The following is a 26149-nucleotide window of genomic DNA, read 5'->3' as shown; positions in this document are numbered from 1 at the left end:
GAACATAAGACTGCAAAGCTTAGCTCCCATGCCTTTGAAGGAATTACAAGCAACTGTGTGTTAGATTTTAGGACTTTTAAATTCTAAATTATTAAAGAAAGTAAGGGAGGGGGCAGTTGCTCTGTGTTCAAGGTTAGAATATAAAGGTTATATTAAGATGATCCTGCAGATGAATGACAACTAAAGTAAGATTCAGTTTAGTAGTGATACAGCATGTAGATACAACAGTAAGGCAGTTGCACTGAGTGAACAGAATAAGACTGCTGTGACTGAAATAGATATGGAATTGACTATGTTGAAGAAAAGGGACTGGTTGGTCTCCATGCTGGAATATGGAAGAAGTTACCATGTAATGCTCAATGTTGGATAACAGGTTTTTTTTATTGAATCTGTTAAATCAGGATTAGTAACAAAATACAGAGAACAAGCCGAGAGTACAACAACATGCACTGAGCAAGGACTGAATTAACTGACCCATTAAAACCTGCATAACATTTTTTTCATGTGGTTTGCTCCATGGCAGGTAGTGTAAGACTAGCCTTTTTCATAAACCAGCTCTCTCTAGAGAGAAAAGTTTCATTGTCTGATCTCTTCTGTAAAGGATTTATTATGGAGTCATATGGAAAATTAATTACTGTGTCAAAGGGATGGAGGTTTATGCAAGTATTGCAAGACGGGTAACAAACTGGTGAAAGGGAGGGTGTTTGTACTGCAGTGAAAACTGAGTTGGAGACAGGAGTCATGAGACACACATTACTTCTCATCTGTGACCTTGGCATAAAAAGTAAGAGTATGAATATGACAGATATTTGTGATGAAAGCAGTCTGGGAGGCATGAGCAATAACATGGAGGAGGAGGGTGATACGTGTATTACACAAGATGAGCTCTAAAGCCTTGTACTTATGTTTTTATAACTGTAGATTCAGAGGGCAAGCATATGCCTCAACAAAGTAATAGGCAGAATTTCTGTTGTGAACTGGGGTTCATCAGTTTGGAAAGAAAAGCTAGCAGGTGACTGAGTTACCGTAGGGGCATGACTGGAAGACAGGTGTGATCTTAGCTTTACGAGATGCTTCTAGCATGGTTGGGAAGTGTTGGTGCCATTATACGCAGTGTTTTGCAATGCTTTGCACAATGAAAAATTGGAACAAAGAAATGTGAGGGGTTTGGGGTTTTTTTTGTTGTTGTTTTGGTTTTTTTAAAAAAAAGCATCAGCAAGGAGGTGCTTCAGGCAGGCCTAAAAGATGATCAACGGAGATGTGTTAAGGTGATGTGACATAGCTTAATAATTTTAAGCAATGGGAACACATCCAGAGAATAAGCTCCAGTGTTGAGGAGGAGGAATTATTGAATCTGAAGGATGATTTGGGCTTTCAAGCCTCTGAGCAACTTTGCATCAGGTGCAGTGAGTATAAGAATCCTGGCTGGGCTGAAGGTAAAGCTTGATGAACATAGGAAAGAAATTAATGCCGTTACCTGTTGTTTCAAGGTGTGTGAGGATCCAGGAGGTTCCATCCAGTTCTGTGGTTTCTCTGCTATACGGCAATATTTGAATTAAAGTGTGGTGGTTTTTTTTTTTTTTTTCCCCTTTCATCTGTCTGGCCTGCAGAATATGGCATTTTTATAAATTGCTTTCTCTGTCAAGATTTCCATGTGACTGTGTAAGAGAAACAACATAAAATGTCTGAAGTCTAATGCTACCAATACTAAAGCCTTTGGGCTTCCAGATGACAGCTTTCTAATTTAAGTATTGCATCCAATACAGGTGAATCCTATCTAAATCCTTGTTGTGACAGAGAAAGATGAAATTAATCATGAAACTGATGGCTTATGTCATGGCTCAATTTAAATCTTACTTTACCCAAACAGAATCAAGTTCAAAGCAGTGATTTTATTTTTTTGACGCTATGGTAAAGCTCTAAATAATTGAGTCAAGTCAGTTCAGCCATGAAACTTCAGTTCTTTTACTTGATTGGGATTTGTCTGAGACTTGTCCTGATTGCTGCTACATTTTGGGAATGAGGAGATCCCTGTTATGCTAAGTGTAGTTCCTAGCAGCTTGCTGATAGAACTTTCTGCCTTTCTCTGTGGTCCTGCTATGCTTTCCACATTTGCTGCCTCCTGCTTTGTCTTACAGTATTTCCTTCTGTTCACTGGCAGGTTGCAGCCATTCCTTGCTGCTGCATCCCATGTAACATCTTCACTGGTCTTCTGTAGACTCTTGATAGCACCAGATGAGTGATGCTTTTTACCTGGCTCCATACTCCTCAATTTGGCTTAGCCAAAATTAGATGGGACATGCTGCATACTCCAGCAGAGCACACTAGGGAATAAAAACAAGTCCTCAGACAGACCTTGGCATTTTATTCTGCCTTCCCTCATCAGCAAAGCTCTTCATTACCTTCCTTCCAGCAGACCTCAGTCTAAAGATCCAACACTGCTTCACCAGACAAAAGACATTTTGTGGTGCCAGGCTGACTAGTGGTATCCTGTGCAATGAGGTTTCTGCATCTACAACCTCCTTCTGGCAGGTTGGTACTGAGTGTACCTGGTACAACCTAGAGCTCACTGTGGATGCTCTGGAAATGATGTGCAGTATTCGGCCACCTTCTCTGTTAAGGCTGTGGATGGTCTCTAGTTGAGGACAGTGGGTTTTGTCCATGTGTTGTATACAGACTGCTGTCTGCCTGCGTTTTTCAAATGGCACTTGGTTAGGGGTGCTGTATGGTCTGAATTTTCTCTTTCTTAGTCAGTGCAGTTGGTCCTAATGAGTCAGAAATGAGGTAGAGACAGGGTCTCCTGGCTTGAGCACTGGGAGGTGAGAACTACTGATTTCTCCACTCTGGAGTTCTGGGGCTTAGATCTCTCCCTGTCTGTGCTGACCCAGCTTTAAAACAGGGCTGACACTTCTGTCAGCTGGTTGGTTCATATTCAGATCCTGAGATGCTGGTGATTTGTGTTAGTAGCTTTTCTTGTTTCTGCTTTGTAAAGAGAAGACCTCAGCATGGAAAACTTCCCTACACTAATAACCAAAGACCCTAAATTCAACTGTTCTATTGCTACAGCTGTGAAAGAGAAGCATCGATCTCTCCTGTCCAAAAGCTTGAGCTGAGATCTGTTCCTGATGCTGAAAACACTTTCTCTTTTCTCCATAGGTTCAGTACTGCGGCTTGCTGTTTCGCCATGAGGGCTGGCCCCTGTGTATTCACGAGAAGATTGTAGTCCAGCTGGCTTCCATTGACTGGCGAATCTTGAAGCCTGGTGACTTCTACCTGCAAGTGGTCCCCTATCTCAGGAAGTCTCCACGAATTGTACTGAAATGTTTGGCAAAAGACAAGCATAACGTAGAGGAAGTTGTGATTCCAGAAGTTTCCTATACCTCTATTTTCACTCTGGAATGGTTGAGTACTGTCAATGGAGAGCGGATGGGTATAGCACTGGAAAATTGTTTACTAACCACTGATGATAAAATATTTCGTGTCCCCTGGGATAAAGTGGTTAATCCTGAATTTATAAATAAACCAAAACTAATTGAAAACACTGTCATCTCTCCCGAAATAACAGAGGAACCTTCAATTTTGTGCCTCCCCATGGACCATGCTGAGTGCAGTTCACCAGACCTAGGATCTCAGTATCTACAGGAACAAAGTCCAAATCGAGACAACCTGGTTATTAGCAGCACAGCTCTGCAGCTGAGTGAAGCTCTTGTCAGTGGTGTGTGTACAAGTCCAGTGCCTCAAGAGAACTTGAAAAGTGACCTTGAAGGGGAGTACGTTGAGCTGACAGAAGTTTCACTGCCCAGGTTTGGGCCACCAACAGGCTCTTTAACCCAATCGCTAGCTTTAAATTATCTAACTCAGCCCAGGACACGAGTGAATGCGTCTAAAGGCAAGCACAGGTTTATTGTCATTCAAGACAGTATCTACTCCAAGAACTTAATTCAGTCGGCACTTATGCAGAAGGAGCACTGTCAAATGGACACTCTGAGGACTTCTTCCACAGAAGTTCTCAAGAATGTAATTCCGTTGGAAAGCAAAAAAACGATGGCACATGGAGAGCTGTCTTCAGAAAGTCAGCTGGCATCAGGTCATCCTGGAAACATGGGGAATAGCTTTCCTGTAGCTGAGTCTCCTGCCTGCAGTGCAGAAGATTCATCTGCAGAGCAGGAGACCCACAGTGAACACTCAATCGACTGGCGATATGCACTGTGCAGCTACAGCGACATGTGTGCTGGTGATGGTGTCAACTGCAAAGCACAAATGCCTGGTGGTCCTGGAAATGTGGAAGGAGAAAACGATGGTCTTAGTGGAAATCCTGGTGTTGAAACATCAGAGCAGAGCTCAGAAACAATTCTAGATGCTGCTGCTGTTCCTGCTAAAGAGGAGTTGATATTGAGAGGACATGGAGAACCACTGACTGAGGGTCAAAATGAGGTGACACATATGGATCCCTCTTCTGTGTCTGTCCTGGGACCTTCAGGACCACATTGCACACTGAAGGAAGGTTCTGATGTTTCTTGCCAGAGTGTCAGTAAAAGTGTTATGCCTGTCCAGGCTGGTACATTGCTTATCATGCCTGAGAGTTCAGATGTAGGTGTGGAGGGAGGCTCTCCTTCAGGGAACATGGCAGATGTAGGAGCAATTGATGCTTGCTGCAGCGATCAGGAAGCAAATCTTAGCCCTCCATTAAATCCTCCAGAACAGAACCAAGGAGAAGTAGATGAATTCAAGCTGGGAAAAAGGGACAGCCCTGAGGAAGTCAAAGAGATTGAACAAATATTGACTGTAAATGAGAATCAGACTAGTCATAGTCACCATTCTGTCAAGCCTCCTACAGATGGTGAAGAGCAAGAGGTCTCTGCATGTCAGCATAAGAAAGCTGAAGAAGCCACACTACTCCAAACTGCTCTGTCAGCAGAGGGAGATCAGACGGCAGAACGATTAAATAACAGTGACGCTTTGATGGGCCCTGATGCACAAGCAGAAGGCTCAAGTCAATTCAGAACCCAGAGATCTGGAGAGAGGTGTGAGGAACCACAAAGAGGGGCAGAAAACCAGGGCTGTAGAAGTGAAGAGAACTCTGTGTTGAACCCAGAGTGTGTTGCAGGACAGGACTTGCAGGGAGGGGAGGAGAACCAGGGAAGTTTTTCTTATGGGGAAAATTCAAAGACTGTAGCCTTAAAAACACTGGAATCCATTGAAGAGGAACTGGAGGTTGGACCACTGTCCTCAGGACCTGCTGAGGGGCATACAGAGCCCACCACTCTGCACTCCCACCAAGAGGCAATGTCTGGGGCATCATCTCCTAAAGGTACAGCAACTGGTTGTTTGTGTGTTTATCCGTTTGATAACATGGATCAAAAGCAAAGTCCTCAAGAGGTACCACTGAGAAGTATGTCTGCTGGGAGTCTTTGGGGTAATAGCACAAACTACAGGAAAGTGATTAAGTTGTCATTTTTGTGGCTTGAAATTAGCTTTCTCTTCACAGGTGGGTTTATTGTAGGTATTTTGTATTAAACAAGTTCTTTGTAAATTTACATTGGTACAGAACAAAGTTCCAGTTTAAGATATTTTTAATTTCAGTTAATCTGATCACTGGTGACCTCCACCCATTACATTCATCATCTGCACATTATGGATGCATGCAGTAGGAATGCATGAGAAGAGAATGTCTAACTGTACAAGTCTCTCATAGTTAAAAATTGGCTTTAGGAAGATAGTTGTGGCAAGAGGAAGCAGCAGTGGATGCCACAGTAAAATACTAGCTGTGTAACATGACCTGAAGATCAACAAATGTGTGTGCCGGTAACTGATTTAACAAGCAAACTGCAGAGTTGAGGGATTCCCCCTCTCTTCCCTCCCTTCCCCTCCAGCATGCTTTCTTCAGCTTGGCTGTGTTTCAAGTAGGAGCTGTTTAACTTGAGTGGGAGAGCACAGAGAAATTAAGCATCTAACTTCACCTCAAATGATGTGCTCAAGCAGGTATTGCCCAGACTTCTTGATGCCTGGGTTCCTGTGCTGGAGCTGTGCTCCTTCAGAAGGAATTGAACAGGCAATCTCTCTGCCTTTTGCAGCAGACTGTAGGCAGGCAGTGTGTAACTGCACAGACATGATGTTGGCTTTGCCTAGCTCTGCTGAGTCTGAAAAGCTGTAGCTAGATATGCAGATCACATAGAGAAGTGTGTGTGTTTGGCGGGGGCGGGTGAAACGTGCCATTCCAGTTCAACAGCTCTCATTCCCCGAGACCCCTGGCTAGGAAAATTACCCGGCTTGAAATATTAGAGTGAGGGCTCTTGAAAGGGTCAGAGGTACAGACCTACATTGTAAAGCATGTCTGACCCTGTGGAGGAACAGGTTGAGAGCTGGTCATCTTGGGACGGGCTGCCAGTGTAATGTTTGCACTAGTCCTAAATTGTGTGGATAAGAGCCTACGTCACCATGGCAGCACCTACTCCATTTGGCTGCAAACACAGCTACTTTCTCAAGTGTCCAAAAGTCACATTTTACCTGATGCCTTACTGTGACCTGCTAATGGAGCTAAAGTATCCATTGATTAAAATGAAATTTCATTAACACCTGCACCAAAATATTTTAATTCCATAATTAGGCAAGCCCATGGTTGCCAGGCATTTCTGATACTTTTAGAGTGACAAGCATTTATCTTCTGTGTAATGGAGGGGTCAGCTCAAAAATTTCTCTTTCTGAAGTGGGCATCTCTCTGAGCACTACCACCATGAGCAGGAAAAAAAAAGAGGTCACCTTCTGCCTATCTGTAGCTCTTGGGGGATGTATGCCAGTAAATAACCATGTGGTGGGTATCTGTTCCCCTGACCAAGCTGAACCTGGCTTGACTTCATGTTTGCACAGGACTGGACCTCAGAAAACCTAGGCTGTGTTGAGTGCTGGGTGTACACTTAGGACTCAGTGGCTGCTTGTTTGGTGTTCCCATCTCTTCTGTCTGAAATTAGCCAGGTCCAGCTCATGTATGAGATAAGTGTGATGTTCTCATTGCTCCACAGGACAAGTCTTGGCCACTGCTGCACATGTCAGCAATGACAGACCCTTCTGGGGTATGTGTGGAGCTTGGTTTTAATGAAAGACAATTTAAATGTTTCTGGGGATTTGGCTGAAATAAGTGACATATTTGTGGCCCAATTCTGATGATGTTAAACTTTGGCATTGCAGTTAAAAAAAAAAAAAAAAAAAAAAAAGCAAAAGAAACACCTAAATCACCAGAAAACGCCCCGAATAGACAAACTAAACTCTTTAAGGCATAGGACAGCTCAAATATCTGTTAATGCCGGGAGTATTTCTTAAACACTATAGCTGGAACTGTAATAAGCTTAATCCGTTCAATTACATTTGATTGCTTTGAGATCCAAACAAGCCATACCCTTATCTAGCCCCATTAAACCCCCAGAGACATAATAATAAGATAATTCAGAGATTACAAAGTGAAGAAAATGTCCTGCAAATGGACTTTCTCTTCCAGCCAGTCAGTCTGTAGGCAAGTTAAATTCTCTGTAACTGTCTCTTGTTGGGGTCATTTTGTTACTATGACTGGAAACTGTGGGTATCTTGCCTAAACTATAAATAACAACAAAGCTTAAGCTTTACTGGGCCAATTCAGATCTACCGTTCACACCTCGATAGTAGTTTGCGGACACACGATTTGCTGTATGGGAGGTGGAGGAGCTTTCTTGTTACAGCAGACATTGTAGATTATATCAAAATACACATTCAGAACTGGGGTATCTGAGTTTGCTGTGTCTGCAGATTTTTCCTTGTCCCTTAACTCTCTCGCCTTCCTCCCACTCCCAGTCACAAACTGAGCTTATTTTCTGCACAAATATGATCTAACTTAGAAAGATTTTGAGTCAAATGTGAGCTGGTTTGAGTTGGTGGCTTAAAATTTACACTGGTTCCATTCACAGGAAATCTGACTGCTCTTTTTCCCTAATGACTGACTTTAAGTGAAAGTGAATTTTGAAACTTTGCAGCTCTGGAAAGAATTCCTATATTTTGGGGGGTGGGACATACCTTGATATTCAAGAAATTGGCTGAAAAGCCACACTGGGGCATATTCAGCAGCACCTGTTAGGGTGTTCTGTTCCCGCTCCCTTTTAATACGTGAAGTTAGCATAGATGATACTGGTGCTGGGGCAGTTTGCAGGAAAAATGCTAATGTCTCTTTGAAATGCACACAAGCAAATCCTCCTCTACCACTTCCTTAACCTTGGGGAAAGGTGGAACCTGCAAACATGGCAAATTCAGATGTCCCAGTTCTCAATTTGCTTTTTGATGTAATCCTCCGCATTCTACAATTTCCGCTTTAGTAAGTGCCTCCACCCCAGATTGCAAATAGCAAACAGTGTGCTTGGGCCTGTTCAGAGGGAGGTGGGGTCTGCAGATCTGAACTGAGCCTGAGAAGCTTAGGGAAGAGGTTTGGTTGGGCAAGATGTACATAGTCTGGAGGCTGCACAACTCCAGTGAGGTTTCCCTGGGCCTGAAAAGCCCTAGTACCAGGACCGTGTCTGGTGGGCTGAGCGAAATGCTTCTCTCTTCTAGCTTTCAGGAGCTGCTACCTCATTCCTAAGAGATATCCAAGGCAGGGCTGCCATGTGCATTTAGGTCTTTCTCTTGCCCTTCAATATAGCTAGGTTCCCTTTCTTGTCTTCTTTAAATGCCACCTGTTGGTCCTCTTTGCAGGCTTTCTTCATTTAATGCAGATTCCTTTACTACAAACTGTGTGGTTCTGCTTATTGCCAGGCCTTAACAGCTCCTTGAGAAGATGATTCTATGATTCTCTGTCCTCCTAGAAAGTCTGTCAGCCTTTAATGTGAAACCTTTGAGGCATGACTTACATGACTCTGTGATCTTCATGACACCTCATCTATGGGAGATCAGCGCCCCTCTAAAATGCTGCTTCAGGAAGATCTAGCAGTGGTGTCCAAAGTGAATGACCTCTTGCGTCACTGGAAAGTGGAGGCTGAGGTACTAGGAACAGAACTGAGCTCTGATGCGTCCCAGAACTGTGCAGAGCCCTGAAGCCATTGCAGCAGCTTACATGGTCAAATGCAGCAGATGCCAAGCTGGGTCCCAGGGCTGCTCCCTCAAGAGGGGTATTACCAAAGAGTAATGAGCAGCTGTTCCGTCATGGCCTTGATGGTGCAGAGCTCTGGAGCCCCTCCTAGTTTCCCCTTACTGTTGGATAATTTTGCGCAGTGAGCCACGCTGCTCAGGGTGCTTCTCTCGCCCACTTTAGCAATTTTGAAAGCAGTTTGGGCTGAGCCTCAACCTGTAAATCTCCTTCACTGCCAAAACTGGTATTGAAAGCCACTTCAAGGACTGCTTTGTTCCTGGTCCTGCTCTTTAATGAAGCATTGGAATCTGTTAGTAAATAAACTGAGTCAAGTGTCAGCATTGTTGATGCAGCAGGAAGGTAGGATGGTTGAAGTCAATTTTAAATAGCAATTAAAACGTCTGACTTCATAGCAAGCAAATAAATACTCCACTCTTTTATTTTCCTAAAGAGAGGTTGGGTTTTTGTTGGTAGATACTGAAGTATTAGGATTTGCAGCAAAGTATAGCCTTTTCTTTAGTATATCTTTCTATCAAACAGTGGGATAGTCTAGCTGTGTGCTTAGGATGCTAAAGACATGTTGTTAAAGATGTATTGGCTTCTAATTCTTACAATGTTGGGAAATGGGGAATAATACTCCTTACACAGTAGGTATATTTCTTTTTTCTTCTCTCCAGCTATTTTTACATGAAAATTGAAACTTGATAAAACTAGCATTAGTTTCCATGTAGTAGCTAATATATTTAATTTTAGAATTAACTGAGTCTGATAATTTGTACTTTAGAGCTGAGGTGCTGGGGAAAGGAAGCATTTTCTTCCTGTTCTCAAACAGAGCTGATTGGTGTAATCATCCTGTTCTTCAGGGTTTTAAAATAGGTTTCTGACTTTCACATTAACTGTTAATTAAAAAAGTCTGGATGAGCAGAACAAGGTCTCTGGCTAATTTCCCGCTGATTTGTCAGCCTCGAGTTGACTTCATATTTTCAGGAACGAATCTGAAAGTGGTGCTGGGGGAGTAATTCTGCTCTGATGGAGCAGCTCTCCCTGTCAGAAGCTGGTTTATCACTTCAGCATGCTCAAGCTTCTGGAGCTTAGCCAGGGACTTGCACCGTGCCAGACTTTCAGGCTGTGAGCAGACATGTACTGCTCGATATGTTACCTTTAAAAATGACTTTGACTACAGTAATCCTGATCTGAATTGAGTTTTTGTAACTTGCAAACTTCACAATAAATTGGTTTATTTTTTTAGAATTACAGTAGTAATTAATAATGTTATAACCAGTTTTGGAACATGCATGCTACTGGCACAAAGACTGGAGGAGCTGCAGAGTGCTGGGGCTGGGGGTACATCCCTCCCCAGTCTGGGACTTACCTGGGACCTTTTGGGTGGAGCTCTGCTCTAGCTTGTGACTGCTGCTTGTCTTATAGGGATGGTGTCAGAAGGGGCAGAGACGAGGAAAGAAGCAACTGGCACAGATGTGTTGAAACCAGTGAGTAAAGTCAGTGCCCTGGAGGAAACCTCAACAGCTGTTACTCCCCCAACGTCCCCGGCTTCTGGGACTGCCTGGGGTGGTCGGTCTGCACCTACCATAATCAAGGATGTGAACCCAGAAGTGCTCAGGAGCGGAGTTGCCTGCCTGCCTGGTAAGTAGCTGAGCCAGAATGTGTCTGGGAAGCGTGGTTTGTAGGAGGGCAAGGGAGATGAGCCTGTGTTTGCAGCACTGCAGACTGGTACCAATTCCATTTCTTTCACCTCCAATTCCATTTATTTCATCCTCTAAAGTTTCTGGATGGGAAGGACAGGAAGTAGAACTTCCCTCTCATGAAAGTAATGTTAACTTGCTCCCAGGAGTCTCAGAATGTTAACCAAGCGCGTATGAGTCAGAAATGCCAAATCTGTGGGCTCATACCAGTAGTTCAAAAAGAGAAGAGTGAGGGTGCAGCTAATGATGGGCTGGTGGGCCTGACATCAGACCTCGTCAAAACAATAGGAACTTGATTCACTTGGTAGATAATTAAAGGATAGGAGTGTAGAAGATGCTATTTGGCAGTGCTCTTGTAAAACCAGTTTTATTCTTGCTAATTAGAAGTTTGGTTGATTAAATGTAGCTGCCTAGATATAATAGGCTTTTAGAAAATATTTGATTTCATGACACATAGTGTTGAAAGGAATATCCCAATGAAGTGTGGATGAGCAACATGTGGGATGAACGATAGCATAGCTAAATAGCAGATGACAAAACTATCAAGGGAGGACTTCCCAGAATTGTTCTGCCGAGATCAGTTGTAGGTCAAATGTTATTCAGTGTTTGCATCTGATATGGTGGCAAGTATCAAACTGCTGCAGATAAAACTTCTGCATGGGACAAATATTGGCAGAGTGGTAAACAAAACCAAGGCTGTTGGACAGATCAGGCAGGGATTGCTTGGTGCACAGGGCCCACACAAGAGGTCTTTGTGTTTAACCAAATATGAAGTAAAGCAGAGGAATTGAGATCTACCTCTCCAGTGCAAAACAGCTGTGTGGCAGTGTCTGCGTAAGCAGCCCCTGTGGGCTTGCTTCCTTCCACAGCCAGTGAGAGGGGTTGTCCAGTGTGGGGCAGGAAGATAGCTACATTCGATCAGCTCAGGAGACACGTATGAGTCAGCAGTTGTCCAGAGAGCAGAGAAGAGTTCAGGCGGACCTATGCAGCATGGAGAAATTGGGAGGGAGACCAGAAAGGCAGCACAGTGATTTCCCACCAGTGCTGGGGATGCAAGACCAATTTTGACCTTAGATGTTTACACATCTAAGGAGAGGGGATGACCAGCCAGGTTAAGAAAGTGATTTTTACTTCTGTGTACTTATTGGTGATGCCTCTCAAATAGTTTGGGCTGTTCTGATGCCTTTGTTCTAAAAGGAAATGGTGAATATTGGAGGTGGTGCAGAAAAGGGTGACAGCCCTTTCTTGTAACTGAATTGGATGTCACCTGGCAAGAGACTGGAAGGTTGTTTATCTCATAAGATGATTGAGAATGAGGTGGAAACACCTTTGTGCAGGAAGGAAAGGGCAATAAGACTTCTAGTCTTCTGGAAAAAGGTGAAATGAGAAACCAAGTACAGGGCAGAGTTATGGTACATTCAAACATACTTTGCATTGGTAGGTAAACTGTTAAGAACGAATTCCAAAGGAGGATTTCTAATCTTCTGACATGCTGATCAGGTTGGATGTCTTAAGGTGTGTACAACAGCCAAAAAATTACAGGGTTTGAGAGGGGGTCTTTAGACTCATAGTAGAAGAGAAGCTGCTATTGTAGAAGCCTGACTGTGTGATCTAATGCTCTAGTTGTTTCCTCTGTCGCAGATTCCTATCATAATGTACAGCTGTTAAACGAGGCAAATGCATTTGAATATGGGATGAAGGGATGTGCCCTTGAAATGCATTGAAGAAACAAGGTTTGGGTTTGATACCACTTCCAAGGGCATTTTCATTTAAGGGAGGAATCGTGTTTTCTCTAGAAGCAGTATCAGATTTGACTGACATCTCTCACGTGTCTCCTTTTGGATTTCAGTGGGCAATCCTCACACCTGAGGGAATGCACTCACCACTCAGTTAAATGCTTTATGTTAGACATTGGTAATGATATAAGAATTACATTAGAAAGAATAACTTTTATAATGAATAAGAGCTAATTAATAAACTAGTAGCTGATGGAGTTAGGAAGGAATTTTCCTTTCAGGAGAGTTTCAATTCTGCATTCTGCTCTTGAATCATCTGGTTATGCCACTGTTGGAGACCTAGCCCTGGTGGCTGTGGTTGCTTTTTTGACCTGGTCAGACAATTCCCAGGCTCCTTTATGGAAATTCAAGGTTTAATCAAGTTCTGGTGATGCCCAGCCTCCCTGATGGACAAAAGATGTTGCTTCAGAGTAAGAAAGTTTTTACTGAGCCTGGTTATCGAGCCATTTTTCCAGTAACCGAGTGCTTTGCCTTTTTTTTTTTTTTTTTTTTTAATTTTCTGATGATCCCCTTAGCTTATGAAACAAGGTATATTAATAAGCTTTTTCTAATTTTTCTCCAGCTCTTTGATTTTACAGTGTCCAGAATACAGTATTTCAGGAGTAAGAAAACTCCTCCTGAATCACGCAGATGATGAAAGATTTTGTCCCTGCTGTTAGCAGGAGAAAGCCTGTGTCACAGTTCTGGTCCCTGGGAGGAAGAAAGCCCTGCTTCTAAATGATGACCATCTGTGTCTATGGCTCTCACTCAAGTCATGTCCTAGTGACAGACTGAGGTCACACCAGGGCGGTTTTCTGTGCTTGGGGCTGTCCATCTGTATCTGTTTTACCTGTCAGCTCACATGCTTGTCCCCTGAGATGGGGAGAGGGGTGGTCCAGGACAGTGTCTCCTGTGGTAGCAATAAAGTTCAGAAGAGACAGACATAGCTTTCTCTAAGCCTCTGGTTTTGTCTTGTGCTTGGGAGTCCCAACCCCCCCCATCCCCCCCCCCCCCCCCCCCCCCCCCCCGTTTGTATGACAGGAAATGGCTCCTGTTCTTGTGAATTACTTTTCACACAATAGAGGTGTAGTCCCTACTGTTCTCCAAATCACTTACCTTCCTGGTCACATTGGTGAGTACAGGCGCTGGTCACTGGTCGCTTGAACAAGCTTTCACTCCACAGGTACTGCCTACTTTTGAATGGCAGCTCTGGGTCTCTGAAGTGGTGTGTCTGCCTGCTCTTTACCTCTCCTTTGCATCTGGAGAAGAGGCTGGACATAATTCCAGAAATGGCACTGTTATGTCCTTGTCTTCATAGTTCTTGGTGTGCATTGTGGCTAAAGCCCAAAGCCAGACTATCATTTAGTTTTGGGAGCTCACAGAGCAGGCTTGGTTCCTGTGATAAGCTGTGTCTTTAGGCTTTTGGAAAGTGTGGGGCAGAGAACTGTTGTCACAGCTAACTGAAGCAGAGGGTCTTCTCCTTCCTCAACATATGACAACTCAGCTGTGTTGCTCATACTGTGCCTTATCTATTCCCTAGGCACTGAGCCAGCCCTGAAACTAACGAAAGCCTGGCACCAACTCTACCCTTGTCACTGCTGCAGGCAGGTGAGAGTGTGCTCCTGGGCTGTCAGCTCTGCAGCCTCTGAGGAGGAGCTCCAGGCTCCTGCTCCAGGGCTTTGCTCCCAGGAGGAGATGTCTGGTTAAGTGCTAGGCTCAGCCTGTAGTGTGTGCCCAGTCTCATTAGGTAGCGCATTTTGTTCTGCAAACCTGTCTGCATTGTCTCATCTGACAGCAATGTGAATATTGTAATGTAAGTGGAGGTGAGATTATCTTGAGTTTGAGATTCTTGCTTTTCTCACAGGTTGGGTAATCATTAGCCAACTTCAGACATATTTTATGGAGAATGTGTGTTTGGGTAGAAGAGAGCAGTCCAAATTTAACACTACCATGAGAGAAAGACAAGCAGAGCTCTCAGCTACTTCACTCTTGGGCAGCATTTGGGTACTTTGTAAGTGTGTTTATAGCCTACTGCAATCTGCAACATACGCTATATTGAGTTCTGTGGAGCATTTCCAGGAAGGTGATGGGGTGGTAGTAGGGGAATATGAGGCATAGACACCTGGAACCAGGCTCTGACTTCCTTGTGTGACTTTTTTCCCCTCTTTTTACAGGTACCAGAGATAAATCAGGACGTGCAGTGGCCATAATAACAACAAGGAATACAGCCTGGTTAAACCCCCACTGCAATACCACTGAGCTTGTACGCCTTCTTCTGTACTTGCATAGCATCCCAAGGTTTGTGACACTCTTGGGCTGACAGTGTGGACAGCTGCTGCTGTGTCCGCTTTGCCTTCCGGGGGGTGGAAGCTGAGGCAGTGAGTGGAACGGGTTGACTTCATTGGCCTAGGAACCTGGTCCAGACAGTCTCAAAACTGTACAGATGGGGATATCCTGCTAGGGTGAACTGACTGGTGCTCAGTAAGCACTTTGGCTACTCTGTATGTGCCTTGTGCACATGGTGTGGTAGAATTAGGTATGTACTGAATGTTTTCATGCATTGCCATGAATCCATGCCATTCTTGTTCTCCTTCATTAGCTCAGAAAATGGGATTTGGGAGCTTTGATAGGGCAGTCACACAGCAGCTCCGTGATACAGTGTTGTGACATGACATTTTTAGGTCCCAGCCTCCATGCTGAGAGGGAGGGAGGATCTGCAAGGGTTGAGAAAATCTGCCTTGATGTCTGGCTGACAATTATTTTTGGAATCTGCAGTTTGCTGCAACTACTCTTCCTTTCACTATGACAGACCTTCCCCCCCAGCTCATCTCAGTGTCTGCTGAGAGTTTATTTCACTTTTAGATGATTAAAGTAGTAAGAGGTAAAGCTAACTCTTGGTTAGTGATTTTTTTTTTATTTTTTAAATTTTCTAAATTTTAAATTTTTTTAAATTTTTAAATTTTTTTTACCTTTTTTAACCTTTTTTAACCTTTTTCCTTTTTTTTTACTTTTTACTTTTTTTTTACTTGCCTTCAACCCATTGATAAAGGGAGCAGCCTTAACCCATGAGAAAGCTTCTGCTACTCATGCTTTCTTATGCTTCTCCCTTCAAATCTGATTCTGGACAAGATAGGCTTTGGGTCTGATCCAGACTGGCTGTTCTTGTGAAGCAGTGTGGCTAAGGCCAAGCTTGTCCCTGAACGCAATTAGAAAGGACTGGTTTTCCTGTGTGGATTACCCAGAGTGGGTATCAGCACTTTTGCCATCAGTGAGATATATCCTGGGAATTGGAGAAATGGGAAGTTCAGGTGGAAATAGCAAAGGTAAAAACTAAGCAATCCAGGTGGTGGTTTCCATGTATATATTTTGGTTAGAAGGTGGCCAGTTAGTTTCCTGTCCTTACAGAGCCATAATGTACTGGTTTTTCACCCTGTCGTAACTATAGGTTCTGTTTCCATAGTCTTGCTGATTTTCAGTGGTGGCAAACGTGATGTCTTTTTTTCTGTCCTTGCAGACCAGAATGTCAGGCTTTGGGTCTGACTGTTCTTGTGGATGCTCGTCGCTGTTCACCGGTTCCTGCTCTCTTCAAGGCGTTCAGCATATTGCAGGTGAGCCTTGAGCTTGGGCAAAGGAACACTAGCTGGCTTGCCATCTTGGTTGGATGTTACATCTCCATCTGCTGCTTGTGTCATCTGCCACCTGGTTTTCAGTTGGCTTTGGGAGGTGGAGTTGTGCACCCAGCCCTGTTTTAGGAAGATGACCTGGACTTGCCAGACTGCAGACAAAGCAAAAAACCTAAGCCAGTCTGAGTTAGGGGAGAACACCCCTCCCCACCCCTCCAAATTTGCTTCTGTCTCTGTGCTGAGAACAGCCTGTACCCGAGTCTAAACAGTCATGAATTACTGTGCTTGGAGATGTTGTACCCTGCATGGAGAGGCTGTGTGAAATATGCAGGGATTTTTGCCCACCACAGAGAAGGGAGGAAGAGAAGCCTCTGCCTGCTGTGGAGGGAAGGGAAGGACACTGCTTGTCATGCCAGGTGGAAGAGCACGTGCAGCTGTTGATGTGGCTGTCAGTGAATGATTGGAATCGGACATGCTGTAACTCTCTATTGCTTCAGGTCAAAGGCTTCCATATCAGTCACTTGGAAAGCAAGTGGGTTGTGTTGCCCCCGCTCCCAGATGGAAGCTATCTGCTGCTGTTAGCAAGCCAAGGAGGTGCTGGGTTGTAGCTATGACTAATCTTGTTTAAGCAGCTGTTCCTTTTAAATCAGAGCTTAGGTCTCTTAGGACTCAAACTCTGCAAACTGGAACAGGGCAATGTTTTAATGAGGCTGGTGTCTCTGTGGTTTATGTGCTCCAGTGCCACATCTGAAAGTTGGGGCTGAGTCAGAAGTCTGTCCTTCTGCTTCCTGGGCTGGGTGGAGCTGTGCTCTATCAGTGTGCTCATTCTCTGTGGTGAAGGAGTAATCTGGTACCCTGCTCTGCTCTGCAGAGGTAACAAGCAAGTTATCTTCTCTTTTATGCTGTGCCCACATGGCAGTAGGCTTTCTGAAGCTTTTGAACATTTCATTGCCCATGGTTGCATGGTTTTGTCTTAGTGGGGTGATTTGGAAATCAGCAACATGTTGAGACACAACGTGCTTTTTGGGTCCCCAGTCTCATACAGGCATGGCAGGAATAAATCCATTCTATCCTTAATTTTCCTACCCTCTGGAAAAGGGGTCGGGGAAAGCTTTTTGCAGTGCGTCTGTAATATCCTGCTGTGATGGCCGTTTGGCTCCAAGCACCTCGTTATCAGGGTGGTGCAACAGTTAGTTAACTGGGATTTAATGTACTGCAAGAGAGATTGCTGGAGCTGAGTGTGTGCTCCAGGTAACAGTGACTTACAGAGGCTGATTACTCTTCTTGTGGTTTTTTGGTCCTTACCCTGACTGTTCTGCAGACTCTGTAAACAAGACCTGTTCAGCTAGCTCATCATCCGGTTATAGCACAGAAATAATCCCCTGGCTCCTCTGAGCCTTTTGGAGATGCTTAGCGTTTACCTCTGTGATCCCACAGCAGTACTCTCATCTGCTCTGAAACAAGTATAGAGAAATACAGAAAACTGACTGGAACTACAGTGAGGCAAGCTAGGCTCTCTAGAGCAGAGCAAGGTTTGCTGGCCAGTGGATACAGAAGCACAGACTGTATGTTGTGCCTGTAAGGTCACAAAACAGGTCATCTCCTTGGGGTCCTTTCTAAAATCCCTGACGCATCTCACTATGTCTCTTATCTATGGCAGGCTGTCTGTGGAGCTCATTTCTCTGCTGTTCTGCTCTCCACTTCAACAGGATTTTTATTTACATGGCTTTTGTAAAGACTACTGTGATAGCATGTGTGGAATCTGTTAAATGTTGAGATCCAGTGTTGCTTGTTCAATTCTGAAGGGATTTTTTCCTCTTGAGCAGTGAGGAGCACTGCTTCACAGTGGGTAAGCACAGGTTGGATGACCTAATGCAGAGTCCCTTCCTGCTGCAGTGCTCAGATCTGTTAACCGTAGAGAACCTGCCTGGGGAGGGAAGACACTGATCCCACTGGTTTCTGGGTCAAGATCTGTCAGTCTGAGGAAATACGTACTCCACTCTTCCACCTTTCTGGAATAAATGTGTGAATGGACTTTTTAAGTGCTAATAGACAACTTTTCGTGCTTGCAGGTAGCTTTCCCTACAGCACTGGGAGACTGTCAGTTGCTCTGTCTAGAGTCACCTAGTAAACTGGTGAAAGCTTCTCATGCTCTCTGCCTTCAGGGTGGGGGCAGTTGTATTCCACAAGACTTTCTTCCCCCTTCCTTTTTAGAATATGGGTAGCTGGGAAATGCTTCTGTCCCAGCAGACGGCACTGGGAGCAGAGGGAGCAGGGGCAGAGTAAAGTGCTGCAGCAGAGCTAACTCAGGAAGGAGCAAGGAGGAACTCTGGCAGCTCTGTATGGAGGTGAAGGGAAATGTATGTGTATGTGCTGCAAGAATAGATCATGCTTGTTCCTGTGGGAAGCTGCATAATGATGCTTTGGAGCAAGGATTTTTGCAGAAGTAAATGCTGCTGTGATGTTTGGTCACAGATTGTCACCAGTAAGCTCTGTGCTGGGGGGCCTGTTCAGAGGAACTTTGCTCAGTAGTGCTGGGCCAATCCCTTGGTCAGTGAGCAGGCAGGGCATGGACAGTGGAATGTGTGCACTGGCCTTCAATGAACAGATATCTGTGGGATTTCCCTCTGCTTGAGTCTTTATAGAGTGAGATTCTTTTGAATTTTGCGTATCAGTGCAAGTGCTTAATCCTTTAATCTGCTGCATCTGTGTGTTGGATTAGGAAGGGAAGAGTCTGTTTATGAAGACAGAGATAGAGTAGCAGTTCAAAGCGGAAAACTTCTGTGCAAACCTTTCTGTTCAAGAGGTATATTTACATGCCCTGTTACTGTAGAAGTACAGAGGACCTTGGTCTGATGTTAAAGACCAGGGACCTCCTACTACTCCAGTAGAAGTGGTCACTTTGAGATTGAACATGGTATTTGAGGACTGTCCCATCTGCATAGCCATTCCTGGCAGCCTGTGCTTCAAACTGTGCCAGTGATGGTAAGTGTGGCCATGGGCTTCCATTTGGGTCAGGAAACCAGAATACTGTTTGAAATTTCAGTCTGAGAAAGATGGAAGAAAGTACCTAATTCTCTTTTTAAAGAATAATAATAAAAGGATGGGTTATTTACCCTGGTGCTTTCTGAGCTCCTGTTGATACGTATCTATTCTACACTGTCCACACTGTGCCTGTTTTGGGAGGTGAGTTCGCTTGCATGTGTGGGACTCTGGTTCTTTGCTTCCAGATAACTGTTTTTGTTAGCAAAGGTGGTAAGAGATTGTGCAGAAAGTCGCAGGAAAGCTTCCTCAAGTAGCATCCTGCTGCTTCCAGCTCTGCCTGTCTCCTGAGGCGCTCCTGTAAACTGCCATAGTCCACTTGGATTGCTCCATCAGTGCTGGATGAGACTGACTTATCTTCAGCTGTTTAAAGAAAAAAAAATGGTGAAACCCACTTGATTTCTTTGGAAATATGACTACTTCTTGGATTGGAAACCCCTGAACTTCTCTCCTGACAGCTTTATTTGTGAATGAGTTTTCAGTCTCTATTTTTGGCAGTAACAGAACAAGCAAGTGAGTGTTTTGGCTGTTGTTGTAACCTCGTGCTACACCGTCACTACCTTTATCCCTCACTCAGATTGTGCATCTCATGACTGTTGGAGTAGAAGAGGGGTTGTGAAAGAATTTTAGTGCCATGAACTGTCTTGAAACTGTGGCTAGTCTTCACCCTTCAGTACTTTCTGGCAGACAAATTCAGACCTCCTGATACAGCTGTAATATCTCCCCATCCTCTCTTCAGGTGAGCTTTAGTATTTACCTAATACAGCCTAATTATGCAATAAATTGTTTTTGGCCTCTTGATCAGTGCTCAAATAACAGTGAAAGGGTGAATAATTTGCTTTGGAGAAAGGGATTTGAGAAGGCTGAGAAACCTCTCACTGTTTTGGGAGGTGTTTCAGTTAGACTTTTTTTCCTGCCAGTTCAAAAGGATCCTGGTTTAGGACTGGATGAGAGAAAGGTCTTTTCCTCTGTTCTGGAATCTCTGCTGCTGCTTTCACTTGCAGAATTGGGTCTCCTTGTGTTGGCATTGTTTCTTAATTGCTGTAGTGGGTCCAGTGTCAGGTTAGGTGGCTCAGTCTCTGCTGGTTCACTTGCCTCTCTACTCTGGCTCTGCCATTCATGTTGGATATTTAACCTTAAACACTGCCGGAGCCATTTATTTAAACAGGGTTCCCTTGCTGTTGTGGCCTGCTGTGCGGCAAGTTCCTTGCAGCTTGAGCAATACAGGAAAGGATTTGTTGCTTCACAGTTACCAAGATATTTGCAGAGGCAAAGACCATCTAGGATACATCTAGATGGGAATTTACCATGTGGAATGACGACTCAAATGACTGTTCTTGCTATCCAATCCAGGCATCATGTATTTAGTGGGCCCTGTCTCCGTGATCTGGATCTTTCTACTACGTTTCCCTCTTCCTGCTGTCACACTCTGTGCCTGTTTCTTACTTCCCCGTAGAGTGCTTCTATAATTGGAGAGCTGCTCCTGGATCACAGGGTTTGAACTACAGCTGCCAGATGTCCCTTGTGTTTGGAATTTTTGTCGGTTTAACAGTAGCAACAGGACACAAGTCCTTGACTGTGAGTTGGCAGTAAATAAAGACAAAATGACATTTTTGGCACTGTGGAGGAGAAAACTTCCTTTCAGTTAGAAGTGACCAGGAAAGTTATCAAGAAAAAACTTGGACATTGAATATGGTTCTTTCCTGCCCTCCCCCCGCCCCCCACCCCAACACATTGCCCTGTGTAGGAGGCAGAGGTTGTTTTTAGTACAGCCAAGACCTGACCTCTTTCATTGCTTCCTTAAATACTGCAGGACTAGTTGATCTGAAGCAAACTACCTTAAGGCCTGTCCTGGTTTCGGCTGGGATAGAGTTAATTAACTCTATCCCAGCCGAAACCAGGACAAGGACATAGCCTTGGTGCTCTGTGGAATGGCCTTCCCTATACCTGGTGACTGCCTTCCAGGCTTCATAAATGCCTTTGAAGGATAAATTGCAACCTCTTGTGGAAACCTGGTGTGGTATGTTCTCCTTAGCATCCCAGACAGATAGGTAATGGATTTGTGCTCTGTTCTGTTGTAGGACATGGATCCTCACTGTATTCATGGAGTACTGCTTCTGGTTGAAAGAGATGTGACTTTTCGGATGGAGAAGCCACCTGCAGGACAGGTAATGGAACCATTCATGTAGGGATTGCTGGGGAGCTCTTGATATCCTCTACTTAACTCTGAACAGCAAGTTCTCTGTCTGCTGATGTATGTTTATTCTCACATGAAATCTCTGTAGTTGTTCTCTGTATTTTATGGTTGTGGTCTCTTATGGGTGTGGTATTTATAGGGTTGTAAAGTTTATACGAGCTGAACATATCTCTTTTGTGCTGTGTTTATTGCCAAATCCATTGGTGACATTTGTGCCTCAATTATGTGAGTCTGCTGGGGCCCTCAAGACACAGGGGATTTGGGAACATAGATAGCTGTATGGAGGAACTCTGCCCAATTAACAGTAATAGAGATGCTTTTCACGTTCTCCTGTTAACAAGGGTGGAAGTCCTTGGTCAGGAAGAGATCACATTAGGCTAAATCCTGAACACCATCCTTTGAAGGTACTTGTTGCCTTCTTGGATTTTGCATATCTTCCTCATAGCTGCTGCTGTCAGTGGCTAAGATTTCTGCAAGAGGGGGAAGAGGAGGTGTGCATGTGTGTGAGGTTGCCTTTGCAGCTGCAATGTCTGGGAAGACTAACAGGAGGTGCTAATGAAGGAGGTAAAATCATCATAGAATGCTTTGGGTTGGAAGGGACCTTTAGGGGGTCATCTAGCCCAATGCCCCTGCAGTGAGCAGGGACAGCTTTAACTAGATCAGGTTGCTCACAGCCCCAGCCAACCTCACCTTGGATGTTTCTAGGGATGGGGTCTCCACTACCTCTCTGGGCAACCTGTTCCAGTGCTTCACCACCCTCATTGTAAAAAATTTCTTTCTTATGTCTAGTCTAAATCTATTCTTCTTTAGTTTAAATCCATTGTTCCTTGTCCTGTCACAACAGGTCTTGCTAAAAAGATTGCCCCCATCTTTCCTACAGGCCTCCTTTAAGTACTGAAAGGCCACAATAAGGTCTCCTCGCAGCCTTCTCTTCTCCAGGCTGAACAACCCCAGCTCTCTCAGCCTGGCCTCATAGGAGAGGTGCTCCAGCCCTCGGATCATTTTTGTGGCCCTCCTCTGGACCCGCTCCAACAGGTCCGTGTCCTTCTTGTGCTGAGGGCCCCAGAGCTTGACACAGTACTCCAGGTGAGGTCTCACCAGAGCAGAGTAGAGGGGCAGAATCACCTCCCTCGACCTGCTGGCCGTGCTTCTTTTGATGCAGCCCAGGATTCAGTTGGCTTTCTGGGCTGCAAGCGCATGTTGCCGGCTCATGTCCAGCTTTTCATCCACCAGTATCCCCAAAGTCCTTCTCCGCAGGGCTGCTCTCAATCCCTTCATCCCCCAGCCTGTATTGATATCGGGGGTTGCCCCATCCCAGGTGCAGGACCTTGCACTTGGCCTTGCTGAACCTCGTGAGGTTCACACAGGCCCACCTCTCCAGCTTGTCCAGGTCCCTTTGGATGACATCTCGTCCTTCTGGCGTGTCAACCACACCACTCAGCTTGGTATTGTCTGCAAACTTGCTGAGGGTGCACTCAATCCCACTGTCTGTGTCATTGATGAAGATGTTAAACAGCACTGGTCCCAGTACAGACCCCTGAGGGACACCACTTGTCAAGGGTCTCCATGTGGACATCGAGCCATTGACCACAACCCTCTGGATGCGACCATCCAGACAATTCCTAATCCACCGAACAGTCCACCCATCAAATCTGTATCTCCCCAATTTAGAGAGAAGGATGTTGTGGGGGACTATGTTGAAGGCTTTACAGAAGTCCAAATAGATGACATCCATTGCTTTTCCCTTGTCTACTGATGCAGTCCACTCCTTCATAGAAAGCCACTAGGTTGGTCAGGCAGCACTTGCCCTTGGTGAATCTGTGCTGGCTGCCTCAAATCACCTCCCTGTCTTCCATGTACTTGAGCATAGCTTCTAGGAGGATCTGCTCCATGATCTTCCCAGGCACAGAGGTGAGGCTGACAGGTCGATAGTTCCCAGGGTCCTCCTTTCTTCCCTTTTTAAAAATGGGCACAATGTTTCCCTTCTTCCAGACACCAGGGACTTCACCTGACTGCCATGACTTCTCAAATATTATGGAGAGTGGCTTGGCAACTACATCAGCCAATTCCCTCAGGACTCTGGGGTGCATCTCATCAGGTCCCAGAGACTTGTGTACATTCAGGTTCCTCAGGTGGTCTCAAACCTGCTCTTCCCCTACAGTGGGAGGGGCTTTACCCCCCCATCCCCTGTCCCCCATCCCCAACTTGTGGTCCATCAGCTCAGGAGGGGTGAGGAGAGAGGTGAAGACCGAGGCAAAGAAGTTGTTGAGTACCTCAGCTTTCTCCTCATCTGTTGATACTAGGTCACCATTCTTGTTTATCGGGGAGGTACGCTTTCTTTAATCTTCCTTTTCTGGTTGACATACCTGTAGAAGCCCTTCTTGTTATTCTTTACATCCCTTGCCAAATTCAGCTCCAGCTGCGCCTTGGCCTTCCTGACCCCATCCCTACACAACTGGGCAGCTTCCCTGTACTCTTCCCAGGACACCTGTCCCTGCTGCCACTGCCTGTGCAGTTCCCTCTTGTTCTTTAGATTGACCAGCATGTCTCGACTCAGCCATGCTGGTCTCTTCCCTTCCTTGCCTGATTTCTTACACTTGGGGACTGAGAGCTCTTGTTCTCTATGGAAGGTGTCCTTAAAGATCTGCCAACTCTGTTCCGTTCCCCTGCCGAACCCCTGAGGACCATTTCCCAGGGGTTCCTTCTGACTAACTTCTTGAAGAGCTGGAAGTTTGCTTTTCTAAAATTTAGCATCCTGACTATACTCCTCGCTTTTCCCATGTCCCTCAGGAGTGTGAACTCCACCAACACATGATCACTGCAGCCTAGGCTGCCTCCAGTGTTGACATCACTGATAAGCTCACTTGCATCACAACATCACTGAACACCCCTACTAGAAGTAAATGTGCCTTGGTATTCCATACCTGTATAAGAGATATAAGCTATCAGCCACTCTTTGTGGTGAGTGAATTAGAGCATCAGACTGCATCTTAGTCATCTCTCTCTGCTCTAAGACTGTCAAGCTACAAAAGTGGACTGAAACTCTGCGCCTGTCAAAACCCTGTAGTCTTCGGAGTAGGCCAGGACCTCCCTTTTGGCTCCTGTGGATGAAGATACTGTGAATAGCATCAGTTTTGCTCTGTGTGTGGTGTGCTGCCCTGAAAGGCTAAAGAATAACAAATGCTATTAACCCATTTCCTCATTGCCTCCATGTGGAAGAATTTGAAGTGCGAAAGGGGGCTGCAGGTGTGTGCATGCAAGGAGAGCTACAGAAGACATTAAATACATTGAACAAATCGAAGGTGTGTAGGAGGGAACAGAGCAAAGGCTAATAAAGACACGGGCATGCAGGAGGAATTGGAAGCATCATCATTATTTTGGAAGGAGGTGGGAACTTCATGGTGTGTGGTGGGGGGTGTTAAATGTCTGCACCTGAGTTCCTGGTGTCTAGGCTGGCTTCCATGTACCTGCAGGAGCACTTGTCTGTTTCTCTGGTGAGTATAAAAATGTTCTGAGGTCCTACAGACTCACAGAAGGCAAGTTATCTGTGTCAAGGTCCAGGAAACACTTGCAACAAATAGCTGCTGTGATGAGTAGAGAGATGAGGGTAGGGCAGAGGCTGCTCTGTTAGACTGTTTTTCCAGGAAGTGAGATAGGGAAGCTGGGGGCTGGATTTAACCTCTTGGACTCTCCAAACAAATGCAAATAGCAGCACGACATATATAGCACAACACTACGTGGGAACATACGAGGGAGTTGTTCTGCTTATACTAGGAGGTACTGGCTCTGGAGAAGGCTGGCTGCTGCCAGACTTCCATCACAGATGTTCTGCTTGGTGAAACAGCATGTTGTGGCCTGCATTCCCTCAAGGTTTGCCAACTAAGCTGTACAGCAAGCTGCTCTAAGATTGAATTGATTTTTTTTTTTCCTTCATGCTGTAGTTATATTGCAGATACATGCTGTGTGCTTTTGTTTCTGTGCAAGGCAGACAAAGAAACGAAGGATGCTGTCTTTCGTGAACCTTCCCCTCCACCTCCAATACTCACACCCTAATGCAAATATGCTTTTATTTCTTCTGTTCCTGTGCAGTTTGAACTTCTCACCTCCATGAAATCCCTCCATAAACACATAGACAGCTCGCAGCTGCCTCTAGAACTGGACGGGACCTTCCCTTACTGCCACAGGGACTGGTTAAGCTTCCGCATGGTGAGTAGGATTGTTGCTTCTTTGGTATCTGAGAAAAGAAATGGTATGGTAACAGAGTTGAAGCAAGAGGAGCTTGTCAACAGCTGAACCTACAAGTATTAAAAGACAGTGGTTCCTGTGATAGCTGTGTATGCAAATCAGTCTGCCAAAAGAATACTAATACTGTGTTCATAAAATGGATGCACACTGCGACCTATTGGCATGACTGTGGGAACTGAAATCTTAGTTTTTAACTCCTCTGCTTGAACTGCATTAATTCAGATTTGACCATATTTTGAAGGGAAGGAAGAAACAGAATCCTGTTTCATTGTGATAGACAGTGGCACTTTGGTTATACTCTGAGGCTTAAGGGCAGACACTTCTCGTGCTAATCTCAGAAGAAGGTGTTAGTATCACGTTGCCTTTGAACTAACGATCAAGAACTCAAGCAAAATAAAAGTAGTTAGATCCTGTTGGTTTTGGAGCAAGTTCCCCGGATCAGGCTAAGAGTTCCTTAGTAAAAATTGAAATCTTGGCAGGAG

General features: G+C 44.9%; 1 protein-coding gene across 1 annotated transcript in view; it reads left to right on the top strand.

The window, feature by feature from the left end:
- Positions 1 to 26149, top strand: part of PLEKHG4 (pleckstrin homology and RhoGEF domain containing G4) — a 100442-nt gene that overhangs the window by 29619 nt on the left and 44674 nt on the right. The window contains 6 exon segments of the mRNA XM_075715714.1: positions 3157 to 5311; positions 10511 to 10726; positions 14735 to 14858; positions 16075 to 16168; positions 21307 to 21393; positions 25512 to 25628. Of these exon segments, the coding sequence (XP_075571829.1) occupies positions 3157 to 5311; positions 10511 to 10726; positions 14735 to 14858; positions 16075 to 16168; positions 21307 to 21393; positions 25512 to 25628 (2793 nt within the window).

This window comes from Pelecanus crispus, chromosome 8, assembly GCF_030463565.1.
Source record: "Pelecanus crispus isolate bPelCri1 chromosome 8, bPelCri1.pri, whole genome shotgun sequence".
Taxonomy (NCBI): Eukaryota; Metazoa; Chordata; class Aves; order Pelecaniformes; family Pelecanidae; genus Pelecanus; species Pelecanus crispus.
This window is presented reverse-complemented; position numbering and strand designations above follow the sequence as displayed.